General features: G+C 46.0%; 1 protein-coding gene across 2 annotated transcripts in view; it reads left to right on the top strand.

The window, feature by feature from the left end:
- The window catches only part of PARL (presenilin associated rhomboid like), a 140,940-nt gene that overhangs the window by 67,693 nt on the left and 55,193 nt on the right, over positions 1-18,054 (top strand). For both annotated transcript variants that reach the window (XM_066599800.1, XM_066599799.1), the window contains one exon: positions 16,568-16,638. In XM_066599800.1, coding sequence (XP_066455897.1) covers positions 16,568-16,638 — 71 coding nt within the window. The remainder of the gene's footprint in view (positions 1-16,567; positions 16,639-18,054) is intronic.

Here is an 18,054-nt window from a genome sequence, read left to right as displayed (position 1 = left end):
TCGCTGGATAGTCAGAGCACCCTCATGTGTATATCTCAGCGCGTTTTGGAGGAGGGGGAGGAGCATGAGGAGGGGGAAGAGACAGCTGGGCCCACTGCAGAGGGTACCCATCCTGATTGCCTCTTATCTGTTCACCGTGTATGGCCTGTGGAGGAGGAGGATCCAGAAAGTGATCTTCCTAGTGAGGACAGCGATGTGTTGCGTACAGGAACCCTGGCACACATGGCTGACTTCATGTTAGGATGCCTTTCTTGTGACCCTTGCGTTAGACACATTCTGGCCACTACGGATCACTGGGTGTACACACTGCTCGACCTATGGTATAAGGAGAACCTTTCCACTCTCATTCCCGAAGAGGAAAGGGGTTCGAGAGTGATGCAATACCACAGGGCCCTGGTGGACAAACTGATGGCAAACTTCCCATCTGACAGCGCTAGTGGCAGAAGGTGCAGTTCCCAGGGCCAAGTTGCAGGGGAGGCGCGGAGATCAGGCAGCATGTTCAGTGCAGGCAGGGGAACACTCTCCAAGGCCTTTGCCAGCTTTATGGCTCCCCAGCAAGACTGTGTCACCACTCCCCAGTCAAGGCGAAGTTGGAGGGAGCACTGTAAAAAGATGGTGAGGGAGTACGTAGCCGATCGTACCACCGTCCTCCGTGACGCCCCTGCTCCGTACAACTACTGGGTGTCAAAGCTGGATACGTGGCACGAACTCGCACTGTATGCCCTGGAGGTGCTTGCTTGCCCTGCCGCTAGCGTCTTGTCAGAGAGGGTGTTGAGTGCAGCTGGGGGAATCATCACGGATAAGCGTACCCGCCTGTCAACTGACAGTGCCGACGAGCTTAGACTCATAAAGATGAACAAAACCTGGATTTCCCCAGACTTCTCTTCTTCACCAGCGGAGAGCAGCGTTACCTAAACATTGCAAGCATTGTTCTCTATCACCATAAAAAAAAGGACATTTACCTTTGTCAATCTGTGTATATTAGTCCTCCTCCTAAACATCTTGTCATCACGCTGAACTGCCAATTTTTCTGCGGCCCAAAAGGCTCATATAACTTTTTTCAAACAATATTTCTACGTTTCAAACTAAAGCATTGAAACTTCAACATGAACCAAATTTTTTTTAGCAGGGCTGCCTCCAGGATCTATTACAAATTAAGCCACAGTAAGCTAAAATATTAATGGGTTTCACCTGCCCTCTCGCTTGCACACTTTTTCTCGGGTACATTTGTACTGTTGGCACAGTAATTTTTTGAGCCCTCGCCTACACTGTAATCCAAGTAATTTTTCTGGCCTTCGCCTACACTCAAGGTACACCAATGTGTAAGGGGTTGGCCTACACTCTTGCTACAGAAATGTAACTCAGATCTGACTGCCTATACTTCTGCCACAGTAATGCTACAGGGGTCTGCCTATAGTTCTGCGACAGAAATGTTACTTCGGTCTGCCTATACTGCCGCTACTGAAATGTTACTGGGCTCTGCCTATACTACTGCTACGGAAATGTTACTGGGGTCTGACAATACTGTAACTACAGAAATGTTACTGGGGTCTACCTAGACTTCTGCAACATAACTGTTAGTGGGGTGAGCTTTTACTTTTGCTATAGGAATACTACAGGGGTCTGTGCATAGTATGGGTGCACTAAGTTTTCCGATCGCGGTGTTCTACGTATCTGGCCCCCCCCCAAAAAACCCAGTCTAACTCGGGCATGCAGTGTGGGCCGAAGCCCACCTGTATTTTATCTGACGTTAGCTCAGCTGTCCGGGTCACTGCAATGGGATTTATTAATGTACCGTCGGTGGCTTCCTGGGACCCACCCATGCTGTGGGTCCACACAGACTTCCCAGAGCGGAGATGTACCTGCCTGTGACTATTAATGAAAAAACCCAGTCTGACTCGGGCATGCAGTGTGGGCCGAAGCCCACTTGTGTTTTATCCGACGTTAGCTCAGCTGTCCGGGGCACTGCAATGGGATTTACTTATGTACCGTCGGTGGGTTCCAGGGAGCCACCCATGCTGTGGGTGCACACAGACTTCCCATTGCAGAGTTGTACCTGCCTGTGACTATGAAAAAAGGCCAGACTGACTAGGGCATGCAGTGTGGGCCGAAGCCAACCTGTATCTTATCTGACGTTAGCTCAGCTATCTGGGGCACTGCAATGGGATTTAATAATGCTGTGGGTCCACACAGACTTCCCAGAGCGGAGTTATACCTGCCTGTGACTATTAATGAAAAAAATCCAGTCTGACTCGGGCATGCAGTGTGGGCCGAAGCCAACCTGTACTTTGTCTCACATTAGCTCAGCTATCCGGGGCACTGCATTGGGACAAACAAGAGGAGCGATACAGCACTAATGAGACGTTCACAGCTATGCTAGCATTGGAGTCTGCTCTAGGCCCGTGATTGCTGGCGGTTTGTGCAGAGGCCTATGTCCTGAGTGCAGTGAAAGTCCGCTTCCTGCCTATGATTGCTGAAGCTGTTGGCCGAGGCCTATGTCCCGGGGGAACTGCAACTGCACCAGGTTGGGGCTGTGGAGCTTTTTCCTGGCTAATCCAGTCATTGGAGCGGTGAAAGGAAAGCTAATTGATTTAATGAGCCAGTCGCAGATGAACTAGCATCGAAGTCCGCTTCATGCCTACGATTGCTGAAGCTGTGGGCCAAGGCCTATGTCGTCAGCGCGGTGCAAGTCTGCCATGTTTGGCTGCTCTGATTTATTTATTGTTCATGTCTTGGGTTGCCTAGGACCCACCTATGCTGTTGAAGCACACTTAGTTCCCATCGCGGTGTTTCACCTGTCTGGCACAAAGACACTGACTGACTTGGGTAGGGGGCAGAGTGCAGATGGCTTTCCCCTTGCGGTGTCGATTGAGCTATGCGACACCTAGACAGAATGAATACTGTGTGGGCACATGGATTCCCCATAGCTATGTAACTCATGCCCACATTTGCAGCTCCTGACGGAGGTGGCACAGGATTGGAATGAAGATAGAACGTCAATTTCTCATCGATTCTCTACAGCACATGTGTCAAAAACAAGGCCCGCGGGCCGAATCCAGCCCACTGCCTTGTGTTATGTGGCCCGCGGCGTGCCGACGCCGCTCACCACTGCAGCGATTACCAGCGGGGGGCTTATTATTATTACTGAGGGGGAGTTAATGTTGCTATGGGTTTATTACTACTGAGGAGGTTAATATTACTAATTGGGCCACTGTGGGAGTCGTTGTTTTTACTGGGGCCACTATCAGGGTCACTATTAGGGCTCGTTCACATGGGTCTAATTGTATTTCGGTCGTGCAAATACGCTGCGTATTTTCGCTTATGCCTGTATATTTGCGTACGCAAAAAGGAACGCAGATAGGCCAATTGAAATGGTGCGCAAATATGCAGTGAATACATGGGTTTCCTGCGCATTCGCAACGTATTTGCGCGGCCCATTCACTTCAATGGCTTATTGCTGTGTGTAGTACGCAACAAAATAGGTCATGCTGTGTGACAATATACATCATGTGAATGAACTCATTGAAATCAATGGCTTCTAGTCACTGCATATTATGTACACAAATAGGCTTGTGTCAAAAGGCCCTTACTGTACTGACTTAGGCCCCCTGCACACGGGCAGAAATTCCGCGGCGGGATTTCCCTCAGAATTTCCGCCCGTGGAAGCTGCCATAGGATTGCGTTAGAAAACACAATCCTAGGCAGACGGCAGCGATTTGTCCACACAAAATCTCACGCGGAAAACAAATTGCGGCATGCTCTATGTCTGTGTGGGGCTCGCAGAGCCCTGCACAGAAATGTCACCCCCCGGCCTCTGGCTCCACTCTGCGCATGTCCCAGCTGCCTGGCAGCCGGCACATCACAGAGCCGGAGCCGCAGGAGCAGGTGATTGCCACGCTGGTTCCTGCAGGGGCTCGGGTCGGCTACCGCTGCGAGAATTTTTGCAGCAGAATCCGACCCAGCCGTCTGCAGGCGGCCTTACAATCGGCCCTTTGAAGGTCACCATATAAGCCTGATGTGGCCCTCGGTGAAAATTAGTTTGACACCCCTGCTCTACAGCATTGTGGGCTATCGCCCCGCCCCTTTTAAAGAGGGTCGCAACCTGGCTCTGCCAACCCTCTGCATAGTGTGCCTCCGGTTCATCCTCATGGCAGACGCACTTATAAATAGACATGAGGATGGTGTGGCTATGCAGCCAGCGTGTGGCATGAGGGCAGCTGAAGGCTGCGCAGGGACACTTTTGTGTGCTCTGCGGACACAGGATTGTGCGGGGGGGTTGGGCAGCATGTAACCCAGGAGAAGAGGCAGCGGTGTGTCCCGCAGGCAGTGCTTGTGCTTGGTTGGAGGTAGTGTGGTGCTTAGCTAAGGTATGCCTTGCTAATGAGGGTTTGTCCGAAGTAAAAATTGTTGGGGGGGGGGGGCGATATACACAAATGCTCGCCCATTGACTTCAATGGGGTTCGTTACTCGAAACGAACCCTCGAGCATCGCGGAAAGCTCGACTCGAGCAACGAGCACCCGAGCATTTTGGTGCTCGCTCATCTCTAGTGATCACCATTATCTATTGGATAATGGCGATTATGTGACTGGAGACCACTTACTGCAGCCCTCGGTCATTCCTCCAGGCTCTCGGCTACCTTTAAAAGCCAGAAGCAAGGAGATTTTAACTTTTCCGGGCCCTCACCAGCTTCTGCGCTTGCGCCCGCCATCTTGGTGACGGGCGCATGCGCCAAAGCTGTGGAGAGGTCAGTGGATAAGGATCCCATTGGGGGAAATCACCAGAGGCCTTAGGTAAGTAATATCACTTCCTCTCATGGATCGGATCCATGACGGGAGGTGAAACTTTGCCTTTTTTTAAAACTTTTATATGATCGCTGTTATCTATTGGATAACGGTGACCAGGGAGCACATACTATGGTCCTCCATGAAATCTCCAGGCTATTGGCTACGTTTAGTAGCTGGGAGCAGGGAGATTATAAATTACCCTGCAATCCACGGCTTTTGCGTATGCGTCCGCTATTTTGGTGATGGGCACGTGCGCAGAATCTGGGGTAGGATATGCGGATAAATCCAGCGGCCTTAGGTACATAATTTCATCTCCCCTCATGGATATGAAACTTAAACTTGTTTTCTTTATACTTTTTTTAACTTTTACATGATCACTGTTATCTATTGGATAACGGCAATCATGTCATCGGGAACCACATACAGGAGCTCCCAGTGACAGCTCTGTGCTCTCGGCTACTTTTACTAGCAGGGAGTTTTTAAATTTCCCGAGCATCCGTGTCCTCTGCGCATGACGTAATGACGTCTGGCGCGCATGCGCAGACGCCAGCGTCAGGTTCTGGAGGACCAGAAAGCGGTATCTCATATTGTAGCCAGGCTACAGATCGTACAACAGGGTACTAACTAGAGCCTCCATACACCCTATCACATCTTGTATCCAAGCAAGAGGCAGTACAACATGGTATTAGAGCCTCCGTGCCTGCCCGTATCACATATTGTATCCAAGATGGATGTTGTACAACTGGGTACCGCAGCCTCCATGACCACCCGTATCAGATCTTGTAGCTTAACTAGAGACTGTACAACAGAGTACTAGAGCCTCCATGCACGTCTGTATCACATCTTGTATCCAAGCTAGAGGTGGTGCACCAGGGTACTAGAACCCCCATGCCCGCTCTTATCACATCTTGCAGCCAAGCTAGAGACGGTACAATAGAGTACTAGAGCCTTCATGCCCACCTTTATCACATCTTGTAACCAAGCAAAAGGTGGTACACCAGGGTATTAGAGCCTCCTGGCCTGCCCATATCACATCTTGTATCCAAGCTAGAGGTGGCCCAACAGGGTACTAGTGCCTCGACGCCCTCCCATATCACATCTTGTAGTCAAGCTTATAGGTGGTACAACACAGTATTAAAGCCTCCATACGTGTCCTTATCACATCTTGTATCCAAGCTAGAGGTGGCCCAACAGGGTACTATAGCCTCAATGCCCCCTGTATCACATCTTGTAGCCAAGCTAGAGGTGGTACAACAGGATCCTGGAGCTTCTCTTCAAGGTTTTCCTGCAATAAATGATCATTTTACTCTGATATTGTAATCACCTACATATATTAACCTTACAATCACACAGAGAAAGTTTTATTCCATTTTAGAGTTGGAAGGGACCTCCAGGGTCATCGGGTCCAACCCCCTGCTCAGTGCAGGATTTACTAAATCATCCCAGACAGATATTTGTCCAGCCTTTGTTTGAACACTTCCATTGAAGGTGAACTCACCAGCTCCTATGGTAACCTGTTCCACTCATTGATCACCCTCACTGTCAGAAAGTTTTTTCAAATATCTAACTTGTGTCTCCTCCCTTTCAGTTTTATTCCATTGCTTCTAGTCTTTTCTTGTGCAAATTAGAATAGGGCTGATCCCTCTGCAGTGTGGCAACCCTTTAGATATTTGTAGACAGCTATTAAGTCTCCTCTTGGCCTTCTTTTTCGTAAGCTAAACATTCCCAGATTCTTTTTTCATAGGACATGATTTGTAGACCGTTCACCATCTTGGTAACTGCTCTCTGAACTTGCTCTAGTTTGTGTATGTATTTTTTCACTTCAAAATGATTTTATTGAATTCTTGATTTTTTTAACAAACTGAGAAGCTTTAGCAAATTCCCTCCGCAGGGGGTATCTTAGAAATTTAATTAAGGTAAACTAACGAAAACCACACATATAATCCGCTCTACACTCTACAATCCCCTGTCCGTAGAAAACCCTAGATCATCTAATAGCCCTTACTGATTATCCCTGGTTATTCTGTTGATTATTATAGCCAATAGGTTTGTCTGCCAGGAGTCAGGTTGCTGGAGAAATGGAGAAGGATCTACCCAGGACTTTAGATATCAGGTTGCCTCCAGAAGGCCATCTGCCTCTAGAAAGACCTTACCAATAAGCATGACCACCACGTGTGGGCTATTGATCCCAAAGTGTTACATCTCCTAAATCAATTTGGAGGGGTGCTTGGCGAGTATTTATGAATTATTGAGGGAACTAGATAGGATCTGTGTAATATTATAAGAGACAATTCTGCCAGCGTAACTTGATGGCTGCCCTTTGAAATAAAAATGTACAGCAATGAAGCCATCGGGGCAAAGAAAGGGTGATGTTAACCCCTTAGTGACCAGCCCATTGCCTTTTTACGTCCTGGCCTACTGGGCTTAATTCCCAGAGGACGTAAAAACATGCCTTCTCTGGGAATGACAGCCCTGCAGGCTCAGGACGTGATAGCTCCATGCTGCCGGTTACCGAAGGTAGCCGACAACATGGAGCCGTCATCCCGAGCCGCAGCACCCCACCTCCGGTCACGCGATACCCGGCGATCGCGTTAAAGTTATGAAAAGTTGAAAAAAGTTAAAATTTCAGCTCCCCTTACGGATCGGATCCGTAAGGGGAGCTGAGAATACTCACCCCCCAATCCTCCGCGCCGTCGAGTGTCTTTTTTGTACTTCCCGGCCCTGCTGCCGGCTTCTGTGCATGCGCGCCAGATGCCTTACGTCACGCGCACGCGCAGAGAACTGGGAGGCCCGAGAAACTTAAAAGCTCCCGGCTAGTATGAGTAGCAGAGAGCTGTCACCGGGAGCCACTGTATGCGGTTCCCGGTCACGTGATCGCTGCTATCCAATGGATAACAGCGATGATGTAAAAGTTTTTTTTTTAAAAGTTGAAAAAATGTGTAAAAAAAAGTTTGTTTCAGCTCCCCTCATGCATCATATCCATAAGGGGAGATGAAATTAGTTACCTAAAACACCCAGATTGTTTTGCGGACGTTGCCCGGCTTCTGTGCACGCGTCCGTCGCCATAATGGCGGACGCAGGCACAAAAGACGCAGATTGGCAGAGTAATTTAAAATCTCCCCGCACCTGGCTACTAAATGTAGCCAAGAGCCGGGAGATTTCACGGGGTGCCACGGTACGTGTTTCCCAGTCACGTGATCACCGTTATCCTATGGATAACATAGTAACATAGTTCGTTAGACAAAATTTAGAAGTGTGTTGGTAAATTTATTTTAGGAATTGGTGGATCAATCTTCTTGTGTCTTTAATGTTGTAAGTTTGAGGCTGTCATTTCATAACTAGCCACAAGGTGGCAGCAGAGAGATAGTGAAACAGTCTCAAGCTGATGGCCCTAAATCAGATAGTAACTAGAGATGAGCGAGTATACTCGCTAAAGGCAATTGCTCGAGCGAGCATTGCCTTTAGCGAGTATCTCCCCCGCTCGAGACTGCAGGTTTGGGTGCCGGCGCGGGGGAGCGGTGAATAGCGGCTGTCAGCAGGAGGGAGCGGGGGGGGGGGGGGAGGGAGAGAGACATCTCCCCTCCGTTCCACCCCGCAGCTCCGTGCCCGAATGAAGACAATGTCCATCTAGTCCAGCCTTCTATCCTCCTGTGTTGATCCAGAGGAAGGCAAAAAACCCCAAGAGCAGAAGCTAATTAGCCCTTTTGGGGAAAAAATTCCTTCCCGACTCCCTAATGGCAATCAGACTAATCCCTGGATCAACCCCTAATAGTTCCTACCTGCCTGTATACCCGGATTAACAATTAACCTAAGATTTATAACCTATAATATCCTTCCTCTCCAGAAAGACATCAAGTCCCCTTTTAAACTCCTCTATTGATTTTGCCATCACCACTTCCTCCGGCAGAGAGTTCCACAGTCTAACCGCTCTCACAGTAAAGAAGCCCCTTCTATGTTGGTGATGAAACCTGCTTTCCTCTAAACGTAGCGAATGCCCTCTTGTTACCGTCGTAGTCCTGGGTATAAACAGATCCTGGGAGAGATCCTTGTATTGTCCCCTCATGTATTTATACATAGTTATTTGATCACCCCTTAGCCATCTTTTTTCTAGAGTAAATAATCCCAATTTGGATAGCCTCTCTGGGTATTCAAGTCCTTTCATTCCATGTATTAGTTTAGTTGCCCTTCTTTGAACCTCCTCCAGTACTGTGACATCTTTCCTGAGCACCGGTGACCAGAACTGTGTGCAGTATTCCATATGGGGCCTGACAAGTGCCTTATATAATGGAAGGATAATGTTCTCATCCCTCGCCCCTATACCTCTTTTAATACACCCCAAGCCTTTATTTGCCTTTGCAGCAGCTGACTGGCATTGGTTACTCCAGTTTAGTCTCCTATCCACTAGTACCCCCAGGTCCTTTTCCATATCACTTTTCCCTAGCGGTACCCCATTAAGTGTATATTGGTGATATCCATTTTTGCTGCCTATGTGCATAATCTTACATTTTTTACATAACCCCTAGATAAATGCGTTAAGGGGTGTAGTTTTTAAACGGGGTCATTTGTGGGGGTTCTCTATCGTTCTGGCCTCTCAAGGGCTCTACAAGTGGGCAATGGGGGCTAAATCACCTTCAAGCAAAATGTCTGTTCTGAAAACCACCCCCTGCTCCTTTCGGTTAGGGCCTCTTTGTGCATATGGACAGAAGATTAGGGTCACAATGGGTAGGTTTCTGAACACAGGACAAACAGGGGTATCCATTTTTCAGTGAAAGTCTTCATTCATATGTGTGCTGTCCAAAAAAAAACGGTTTTTAAAATCACATAATTGATAAAAAAAAAAATTGTAATTTTTTTACTTCTGCTTTGATTCATTCAAAAACTGTTGGGTCAAAATACTCAGTACATCCCTAGATGAATGCGCTAAGAGGTCTAGTTTCCAAAATGAGCTCATTTGTAGGGGTCCTCCGCGTATTGGCCGCTCAAGGGGTCAACAGGTGGGCAATGGGGCCTAAAACGCCTTCAAGCAAAATGTCTGATCTGAAAGCCACCGGCTGCTCCTTTCTGTTTGGGCCCTGCTGTGCATACGGACAGAAGATTAGGGCCACAATGGGTATATTTCTGAACACAGGACAAACGGGGGTATGCATTTTGAGGTGTAAAGCCTCATTTTCATGTGCACTATAAAAAAAATCCTGTGTTTAAAATCATGTATTTGCAAAAATAAGAAATTTTATTTTTTCTCATTTAAATTGCATTAATTCCTGAAAAGAAACGGTGAGGTCAAAATACTCCTGATTTCCCCCCCCCCCCTGCCCTCAGTGAATACACTAAGGGGTGTAGTTTTTAAAATGGGGTCATTTGTGGGGTTATCTATAATTCTGTCACCTATGAGCCTTTGCAATCTTGGCTTGGTGGCGGAAAATAAAGTGTTCTTCAAAATGTTGATAATTAATGTTAAATTTGTATGGCTCCTAAATGGTTTAAAAAAAGAGTTTTTCCAATGTGCGCCCAGAGTAAAGTAAACAGATGGAAATGTATATCTTATCGAAAATTTCTATGTTATGTTTGCACATATTTGAGATATTGCAGTTGGAAATGTGAAAAAATGATATTTTTTTTTCAAAAGTTTCCCAATGTTACACTTTTAATAAATAAACACAAATTCTATCAATTTTTTCCGCCTAAATGAAGTACAACATGTGGCGAAAAAGCAATGTCAAAATCTCTTGGATATGCCAAACCTTTACTTTTTTTCCATGTAAAAGTGACACATGTCAGATTTCCAAAATTTGGCCTGGTCATTAAGGCACAAACAGGCTTGGTCACTAAGGGGTTAAGATCTGATTCCCATCGTTGCATAAATGGAAGTTTAGCTCCCAGTGGGGGCTGGTTCATGTTGGCATACAATAGGGATATTGTGCCCGTTTGCAGTGGGGACCACATACAGGTTCTCTCAAACGCTGTGGGAGTGAAAATACTATTAGTGGTTCCTATCATGGAACGGAGGAAGCTATAGATTTGTCCCAATTCCAACCAGAGGTGTTCTGGGGTTGAATATTTATCTATCAGTTGTTGTGGTGTGAGGAGTTTGCCGTGTGGCATAAAATAGTAAAGTAGGACGACCTCTCAAGCCCGCCACCATGAAAGACTATCCTCCCGGGAGTTTAGGGTGAATGCTTGATTAGGGATAATAGGCAGCAAAGGGGGGAGAGGTGACATCGTAGAGTATTTATTTAAAGCTGTTTTTCCTCCAGATCAGAAAAAGGTGGTAGGTCAGCAGTGATAAATAATGTACGGTTGTGGGTTTTATACCTTTATCCCAGATAACTGTCCCAAGTTCTACCGGGACCAAAAGGGTTGCCTCCAGATCTGCCCACAGAGGCCTCCTCGTACTCGCAAATATGGGTGGGGGGGATCTGTGACAATTGAGCTGCCAGAAAATACTTTGTTAAATTTGACTCATTTGTGCATAACTTTTTGTTTTATTCTGGGTCTTTTGTTCCTTCACATAAAGTGGAAGATAGGTTGTTGCATTTCTTTCATATCGTTTGCGGGGACCTCTATGGGCAGACACCTGAAAACATATTGGAGACGAGGCAAAATTGTCATTTTTACTGAGTTAGTACGACCTATCCACGAGAGGGTGGGTTGATCCCATTCCTTCATTTCTGACTTAAGAGAAGTAAATAATGGGGTAAAGTTCCATTTATATAGTGTGGCGAGGGAGGAGGTAAGTTTAATTCCCAGGTAGGTGATGTAGTGTAGGGAGGCTTTGAACCCAAAATTAAGCTCTATGAGCTTCTGCATATGAGGAGGGGGGTTTGTTGTAGAAGAGGGCTTCCGTCTTATCCATATTTACTATTAAGTCTAAGACTTCAGCGAACGAATCTAGTGATGCTATTAGATTTGTTAGGGAGGTGAGGGGTCATGATAAGGTGAGGAGGATATAATCAGCAAAAAGACTAGTTTTATATTGTTGCTTTCCCACTAATACCTGAAATGTTTGGATTTTTTCTGATAATATGGGCCAATGGCTCCATTGCTAGTGCAAAGAGAGCTGGTAACACGGGACAGCCTTGCCTTGTTTCTCTTTATATAGGTATTTTCCTAACTGTGGAACAGAGGAATTTTAATTCTGCTGAGGGGTTGGAATATAAAAAGTGCAGCGCTGTGACAGTCTCCCCAGATTTACTGCGTTTTCCAGGGCAGTAAAAAGGTAGTCCCAGGAAAGACTGTCGAAAACCTTTGTCCAGGGCTAAGGTTATTAGTGGGGTGCTATGTGTTTTTGAAATATGTATAAGGTTGAGGACTTTTCTAATATAGTCCGGGGCTTGTCGTAAAGGGATAAAGCCGACCTGGTCTCTGTGGATCAAAGAAGGGGGGAAATTTAGACAGCTAGCTAGGATGCTCGTCACGATTTTATAGCCTAAGTTTAGAAGTGAGATCGGTCTATAATTTTTTGGTGAAGTGCGGTCCTTATTTGGCTTTGGAATTACCGTTATGTGGGCACTCATAAATTCTTCGGGGATAGTTTTTCCAGCTAAAAAGTTATTATAGGGGAGCGTTAGAGGATGAGAGAGGGAAGTGAGGAATTTTTTATAGTTGAGGGCCGTCTGAGCCTGGGGCTTTACCCTGCTTTAGGTATTTTCTGTGTGATAGCTTGGCTTAAAGGGGTTGTCTCGCGGCAAACATCAAAATTTTACATTAGCCCATTCCCTCTGTCACCCCCCTGGCATAAAATAGCATTTTAAAGCGGTTTTTAAACCGCTTGCTACTCACCGATGTGATAAAAGATGAACTTATAAAATTCTTCTCCCAAGATGGCCACCGGTTCTTTCCCAGGGATGCACTGCGTTTTCTCCCATGGTGCACCACGGGTCTTCTCCCATGGTGCACCATGGGCTCTGTGCATTCCATTGCCGATTCCAGCCTCCTGATTGGCTGGAATCGGCACACGTGACGGGGCGGAGCTACGCGATGATGCGTAGAAGGGGGCGGAGCCAGAACGCCGCTCGTGCCCGGACCGACCAAAAGCAGAAGACTGCACAGCTCAAGCGCGTCTAACAACGCCAGAAGACATCAGAATTAGACGGAGCCATGGAGACGAGGACGCCAGCAACAGAGCAGGTAAGTGACTAACTTCTGTATGGCTCATATTTAATGCACGATGTATATTACAAAGTGCATTAAAGGGGTTGTCCCGCGCCGAAAGGGTTTTTTTTTTTTCAATAGCCCCCCCCGTTCAGCGCGAGACAAACCCGATGCAGGGATAAAAAAAAAAACTGGGTAGTACTTACCCGAATCCCCGCGCTCCGGTGACTTCTTACTTACCTTGCGAAGATGGCCACCGGGATCTTCACCCACGGTGGACCGCAGGTCTTCTGTGCGTTCCATTGCCGATTCCAGCCTCCTGATTGGCTGGAATCGGCACACGTGATGGGGCGGAGCTACGAGGAGCAGCTCTCCAGCACGAGCGCCCCATTCAACACAGAGAAGACCGGACTGCGCAAGCGCGTCTAATCGGGAGATTAGACGCTGAAAATTAGACGGCACCATGGAGACGAGGACGCTAGCAACGGAACAGGTAAGTGAATAACTTCTGTATGGCTCCTAATTAATGCACAATGTACATTACAAAGTGCATTAATATGGCCATACAGAAGTATATACCCCCACTTTGTTTCGCGGGACAACCCCTTTAATATGGCCATACTGTCGTGGAACCTTCCTTTGTGGAACCACGCCTTACTCAATTAGGAATGATCACACCCTTCCAGATTGATTGATTAAAGGTATCGGACAGTGCGCACTATCTCCTAGAAATCACTCAGTCTGACACAAGTTCAGAGAAAAAGTAACTTCCTGTTTATTCTTGGCGCGTAACAGGTTCTTATAAGGCACATCAAAAACAGCCCTTTTGGGGCAGGCAACAATTACATAAACACAACGTGTTGGTTGATTATTGGATAAGCGTTTTACTTCATCCGGTCATCTGGTATGGCCCATCACGTGGTAGCAGATGAGATGGGGCAGATACCATTTCGTGTCCCACCGAAATCATTGGCTGTGTCGTCATGAGTTAGTAATTGCATAGACCGCCCATGTTATTTGCGTCTGTTTCCAGTAAAATCGCTGGGGGATCTTCGTGGTAACCGAAAGCGGTAGTCCGTCTCAGGTGCGGTTGATCGTCTAATTTTTACTTCCGTATTAATGCATGCAGCTGGACGGTCAAATATATTTATACATGTTGGTTACGTGCTAAATTCTATCTGTGTCAGCAGAGTTATGAAAAACAGATATTTCATTGCCTAATAGTATTGCATAATTGTACGTACACTTCTATAGTTGAATCAAAACAGATTTAAAGCATTTGAATTAACAAATATCCCCGTAAGGCCCCCCAAATCCCAATACATAAAGATTTATATATTGGGGTTGCCACCACAATACAGAAGTGTATAACCCCATTTGCTTTCGTGAGACAACCCCTTTAAGCATGATTTTTGCTCCATTGTGAGTTTCCGGAGTGAAATATTTTTTTAAAAGTCTTGGAGGGCAATGGGGGGGGGGGGGGGGGCTTATATTTATAAAGGTTACTGTAGAAATCATAAAAAGTATGTGCAATCGTATCTGGGTTCGAGGTGTAAGCCACATTATTAGCTCTGGAGTATACTGAGTTTATTCTTTCCTCAGTTCTAAGCCGTGCAGCCAATAATATATCAGGCTTATTTACTAATTTAAAATAGGTGGACTGAGTCCACTGGAGGGCCCTCTCCGCTTGTGAGGTGTATAGAAGGTTAAGCTGTATTTCAGTGTCTTTAATGTTTTTAATTAGAGCCAAACAAGGATGCTGTTGATTTGCTAGTTCCAGTAGAGTCAAGCGTGTCTCCAGAGCTATTAGAGCCTGAGATTTTTCCTTCTTTTTAATAGAGGCAATTCTGCAGATTTGGCCTTATGTGCCAGACAGAGCCCTACAGGTTGTGTATCTGCAAGATTATTTGTTGCTAGAAATATTGTTAATTGTTCTGAGATTTGGGCAAGTGTTATGGGATCTTTTAGTAAAGTTTCTTTAAGTCACCATCTGTTGTGGAGAAGCACCCGGTTCAAGTACAATCTTTCCTCTAAGATTTCCCCCCTGCTACCAATACTTCATAACCCACAGTTTCCACCAAGCCAAGACCTAGCTCATTTTCAGTGGTGGCTAAGTAATTAAAAATCCACCCTACGACATTTCTACACACAGTCTAAACTTTACACCATACAACAATTTGTCGCCACATTTAAAATGCCCCCTCAGGAATATGAGAGTTAATCAAATATTCCACTTTATCCATACTATAGCACCCACCTCCAAGCCACTTTCGCCCACACCATTCCAAGCTACATGCGTCAAAAACCCTTCCCAGAAAGGAATGCTTTTATTTATATATATATAATATATATAATATAAAATATACTAAACCAACCCCTGACGGGGCAGAAACTTTTGTTTTTGAGGAGATTGCGAGCCGACCTTCAGCTTGAGATGACTTTGGATAGATGGCAGCACTGTTGTACCATGATCTCCAAGGATAGCCACCAAGTCTCTCTTATGGAGACCTCAATCAAAATTTTACACAGGACCTATTTAGTCCCACAAAGACTACACCATCTCTACCCAACCTCTTCCCCACTATGTTTTAGGGGATGTCAAGAAAAAGGAGATATGCTCCATACATGGTGGACGTGCCCGGAAGTTGACACACTGTGGTTGAAAGTCCACAGACTTCTCAACCAAATGTTTGTGGGTCTGATTCCTAAATCCCCTACGGTCTTCTTGCGGGGGGATCGCCCTGCGCGATCTAGGTACCAAGCCCATAAATTGATACAATATGTATGTATGGCTACAAGAATCCACATCGCCCTCCGCATGAGCGTCCGCGTCCAGAGCAAATCCTAGGCCCAAAGTGGAGTAACACTTTACCTGTGGGTCTCAGTGTTCTATCTCTAGTAACTAGTACCCCCCAAAAAAGGAAAAATCAACTTTGTCAAACATGAGTGCTGTCAACAGCACCTTGAAAAATGAAAAATAAAGACAGATAATACATTGCGTGTCTCAGAAGACTTGATCACGATGTCCCGCTGGTGTCGAGTTACGACCACTGTTGTCCAAGAACGTGTCACGCTGGAATCATGGGGGCTGACCGGTCTCCATTTCGTAGGGAATTCTTTCCTCTTCTGGCATGCATTTTCCTTCCTCTAGAGCTCTAATAGAGAAGGAACTGCGGGGGGAGAGCGGGGCAGAACGGAGGGGAGATCTCTCTCTCCCTCTCTTCCCCCCCCTCTCTCTCCCTCTCTTCCCCCCCCCCTCTCTCTCCCTCTCTTCCCCCCCACTCCCTCCTGCTGACTGCCGCTACTCACCGCTCCCCCGCGCCAGCACCCGAACCTTTCGTCTCGAGCGGGCAGGTACTCGCTAAAGGCAGTGCTCGCTCGAGCAATTGCCTTTACCGAGTATACTCACTCATCTCTAGTAAGCAATGCTCAGTTTGTTATTTTACATCATCCAGCCCTATTGAAGAAATGTTGTCTGCATTGAAATCTGCATCCAAATGCTTAACATCTGCGATTGCATTTATCTCCAATTTCAACCGTTGCAGTTGGGTGTTGGCTGTCTATTAAAGTATGGAGCGTCATACAAACGCCGTGCACAGAAGTCATCAAAGGGTCAACTGCAGAATTGCATATTTATAAGTTTTATTTATGTATATATTTTCATTAATACTTTTTTTAATATAAATTGTAGGAGTTGTGTCGTCTTTTACAAGCTATGTGTGCAAAGCTGCCACTGGAAACTTTCACCCATCTCTTGGTGCTGTAAGTGTTTTTTATTTCATTTTACTATTTAATGGTTTTGAAGCAGCAATGTTTTCAAAACAGTGGAAAGGACCCCCTAAATTGAACTTCTTACCAAAGCATACAAATTGTTTTCCTTTTCATAGAATCATAGAATGGTGGAGTTGGAAGGGACCTCCAGGGTCATCGGGTCCAACCCCCTGCTCAGTGCAGAATTCACTAAATCATCCCAGACAGATATTTGTCCAGCCTTTGTTTGAACACTTCCATTGAAGGTGAACGCACCACCTCCCGTGGTAACCTGTCCTACTTATTGATCACCCTCACTGTCAGGAAGTTTTTTCATGTGCATGAGCCCTTACTCATTGTCACTTTTGAATTAGCCACTTGACAACTGATGACCAACTCCCACTCTTTTTTTTTTATATATTGAAACTTCTCTAAGCTGTTTCTGACAACTACCATATATCTACGGCAAAAGTTACAGGGTATATACTCTGCAAGTAACATAGTATGTGTAAAGCCAAATGAAGACAATGTCCATCTAGTTCAGCCTGTTTATCCTCCTATGTAGTTGATCCAGAGGAAGGAAAAAAAAACCAAGAGGCAGGGGCCAATTAGCCCTTTTGGGGGAAAATTCCTTCCCCACTCCCTAATGGCAGTCAGACTAATCCCTGGATCAACCTCTAATAGTTCCTACCTGCCTGTATACCTGGATTAACAATTAACCTAAGATTTATATCCTGTAATATCCTTCCCCTCCAGAAAGACATCAAGTCCCCTTTTAAACTCCTCTATGGATTTTGCCATCACCATGTCCTCAGGCAGAGAGTTCCACAGTCTAACTGCTCTTACAGTAAAGAATCCTTTTCTATGTTGGCAATGAAACCTGCTTTCCTCTAGACGTAGCGGATGCCCTCTCGTTACTGTCGCAGTCCTGGGTATAAACATATCATGGGAGAGATCCCTGTATTGTCCCCTCATGTATTTATACATAGTTATTTGATCACCCCTTAGCCGTCTTTTTTCCAGGGTAAATAATCCCAATTTGGATAGCCTCTCTGGGCATTCCAGTCCCTTCATTCCATGTATTAGTTTAGTTGCCCTTCTTTGAACCCCCTCCAGCACTATAACATCTTTCCAGAGCACCGGTGACCAGAACTGTGTGCAGTATTCCATGTTAGGCCTGACAAGTGCTTTATATAGGGGGAGGATAATGTTTTTGTCCCTCGCCCATATACCTCTTTTAATGCACCCCGAGACTTTATTAGCTTTTGCAGCAGCTGACTGGCATTGGTTACTCCAGTTTAGTCTACAATCCACTAGTACCCCCAGGTCTTTTTCCATATCACTTTTCCCTAGCAGTAACCCATTAAGTGAATATTGGTGACATCCGTTTCTCCTGCCCATGTGCATAACCTTACATTTATCAATATT

The sequence above is a fragment of the Eleutherodactylus coqui genome, chromosome 4 (assembly GCF_035609145.1).
Source record: "Eleutherodactylus coqui strain aEleCoq1 chromosome 4, aEleCoq1.hap1, whole genome shotgun sequence".
Taxonomy (NCBI): Eukaryota; Metazoa; Chordata; class Amphibia; order Anura; family Eleutherodactylidae; genus Eleutherodactylus; species Eleutherodactylus coqui.
This window is presented reverse-complemented; position numbering and strand designations above follow the sequence as displayed.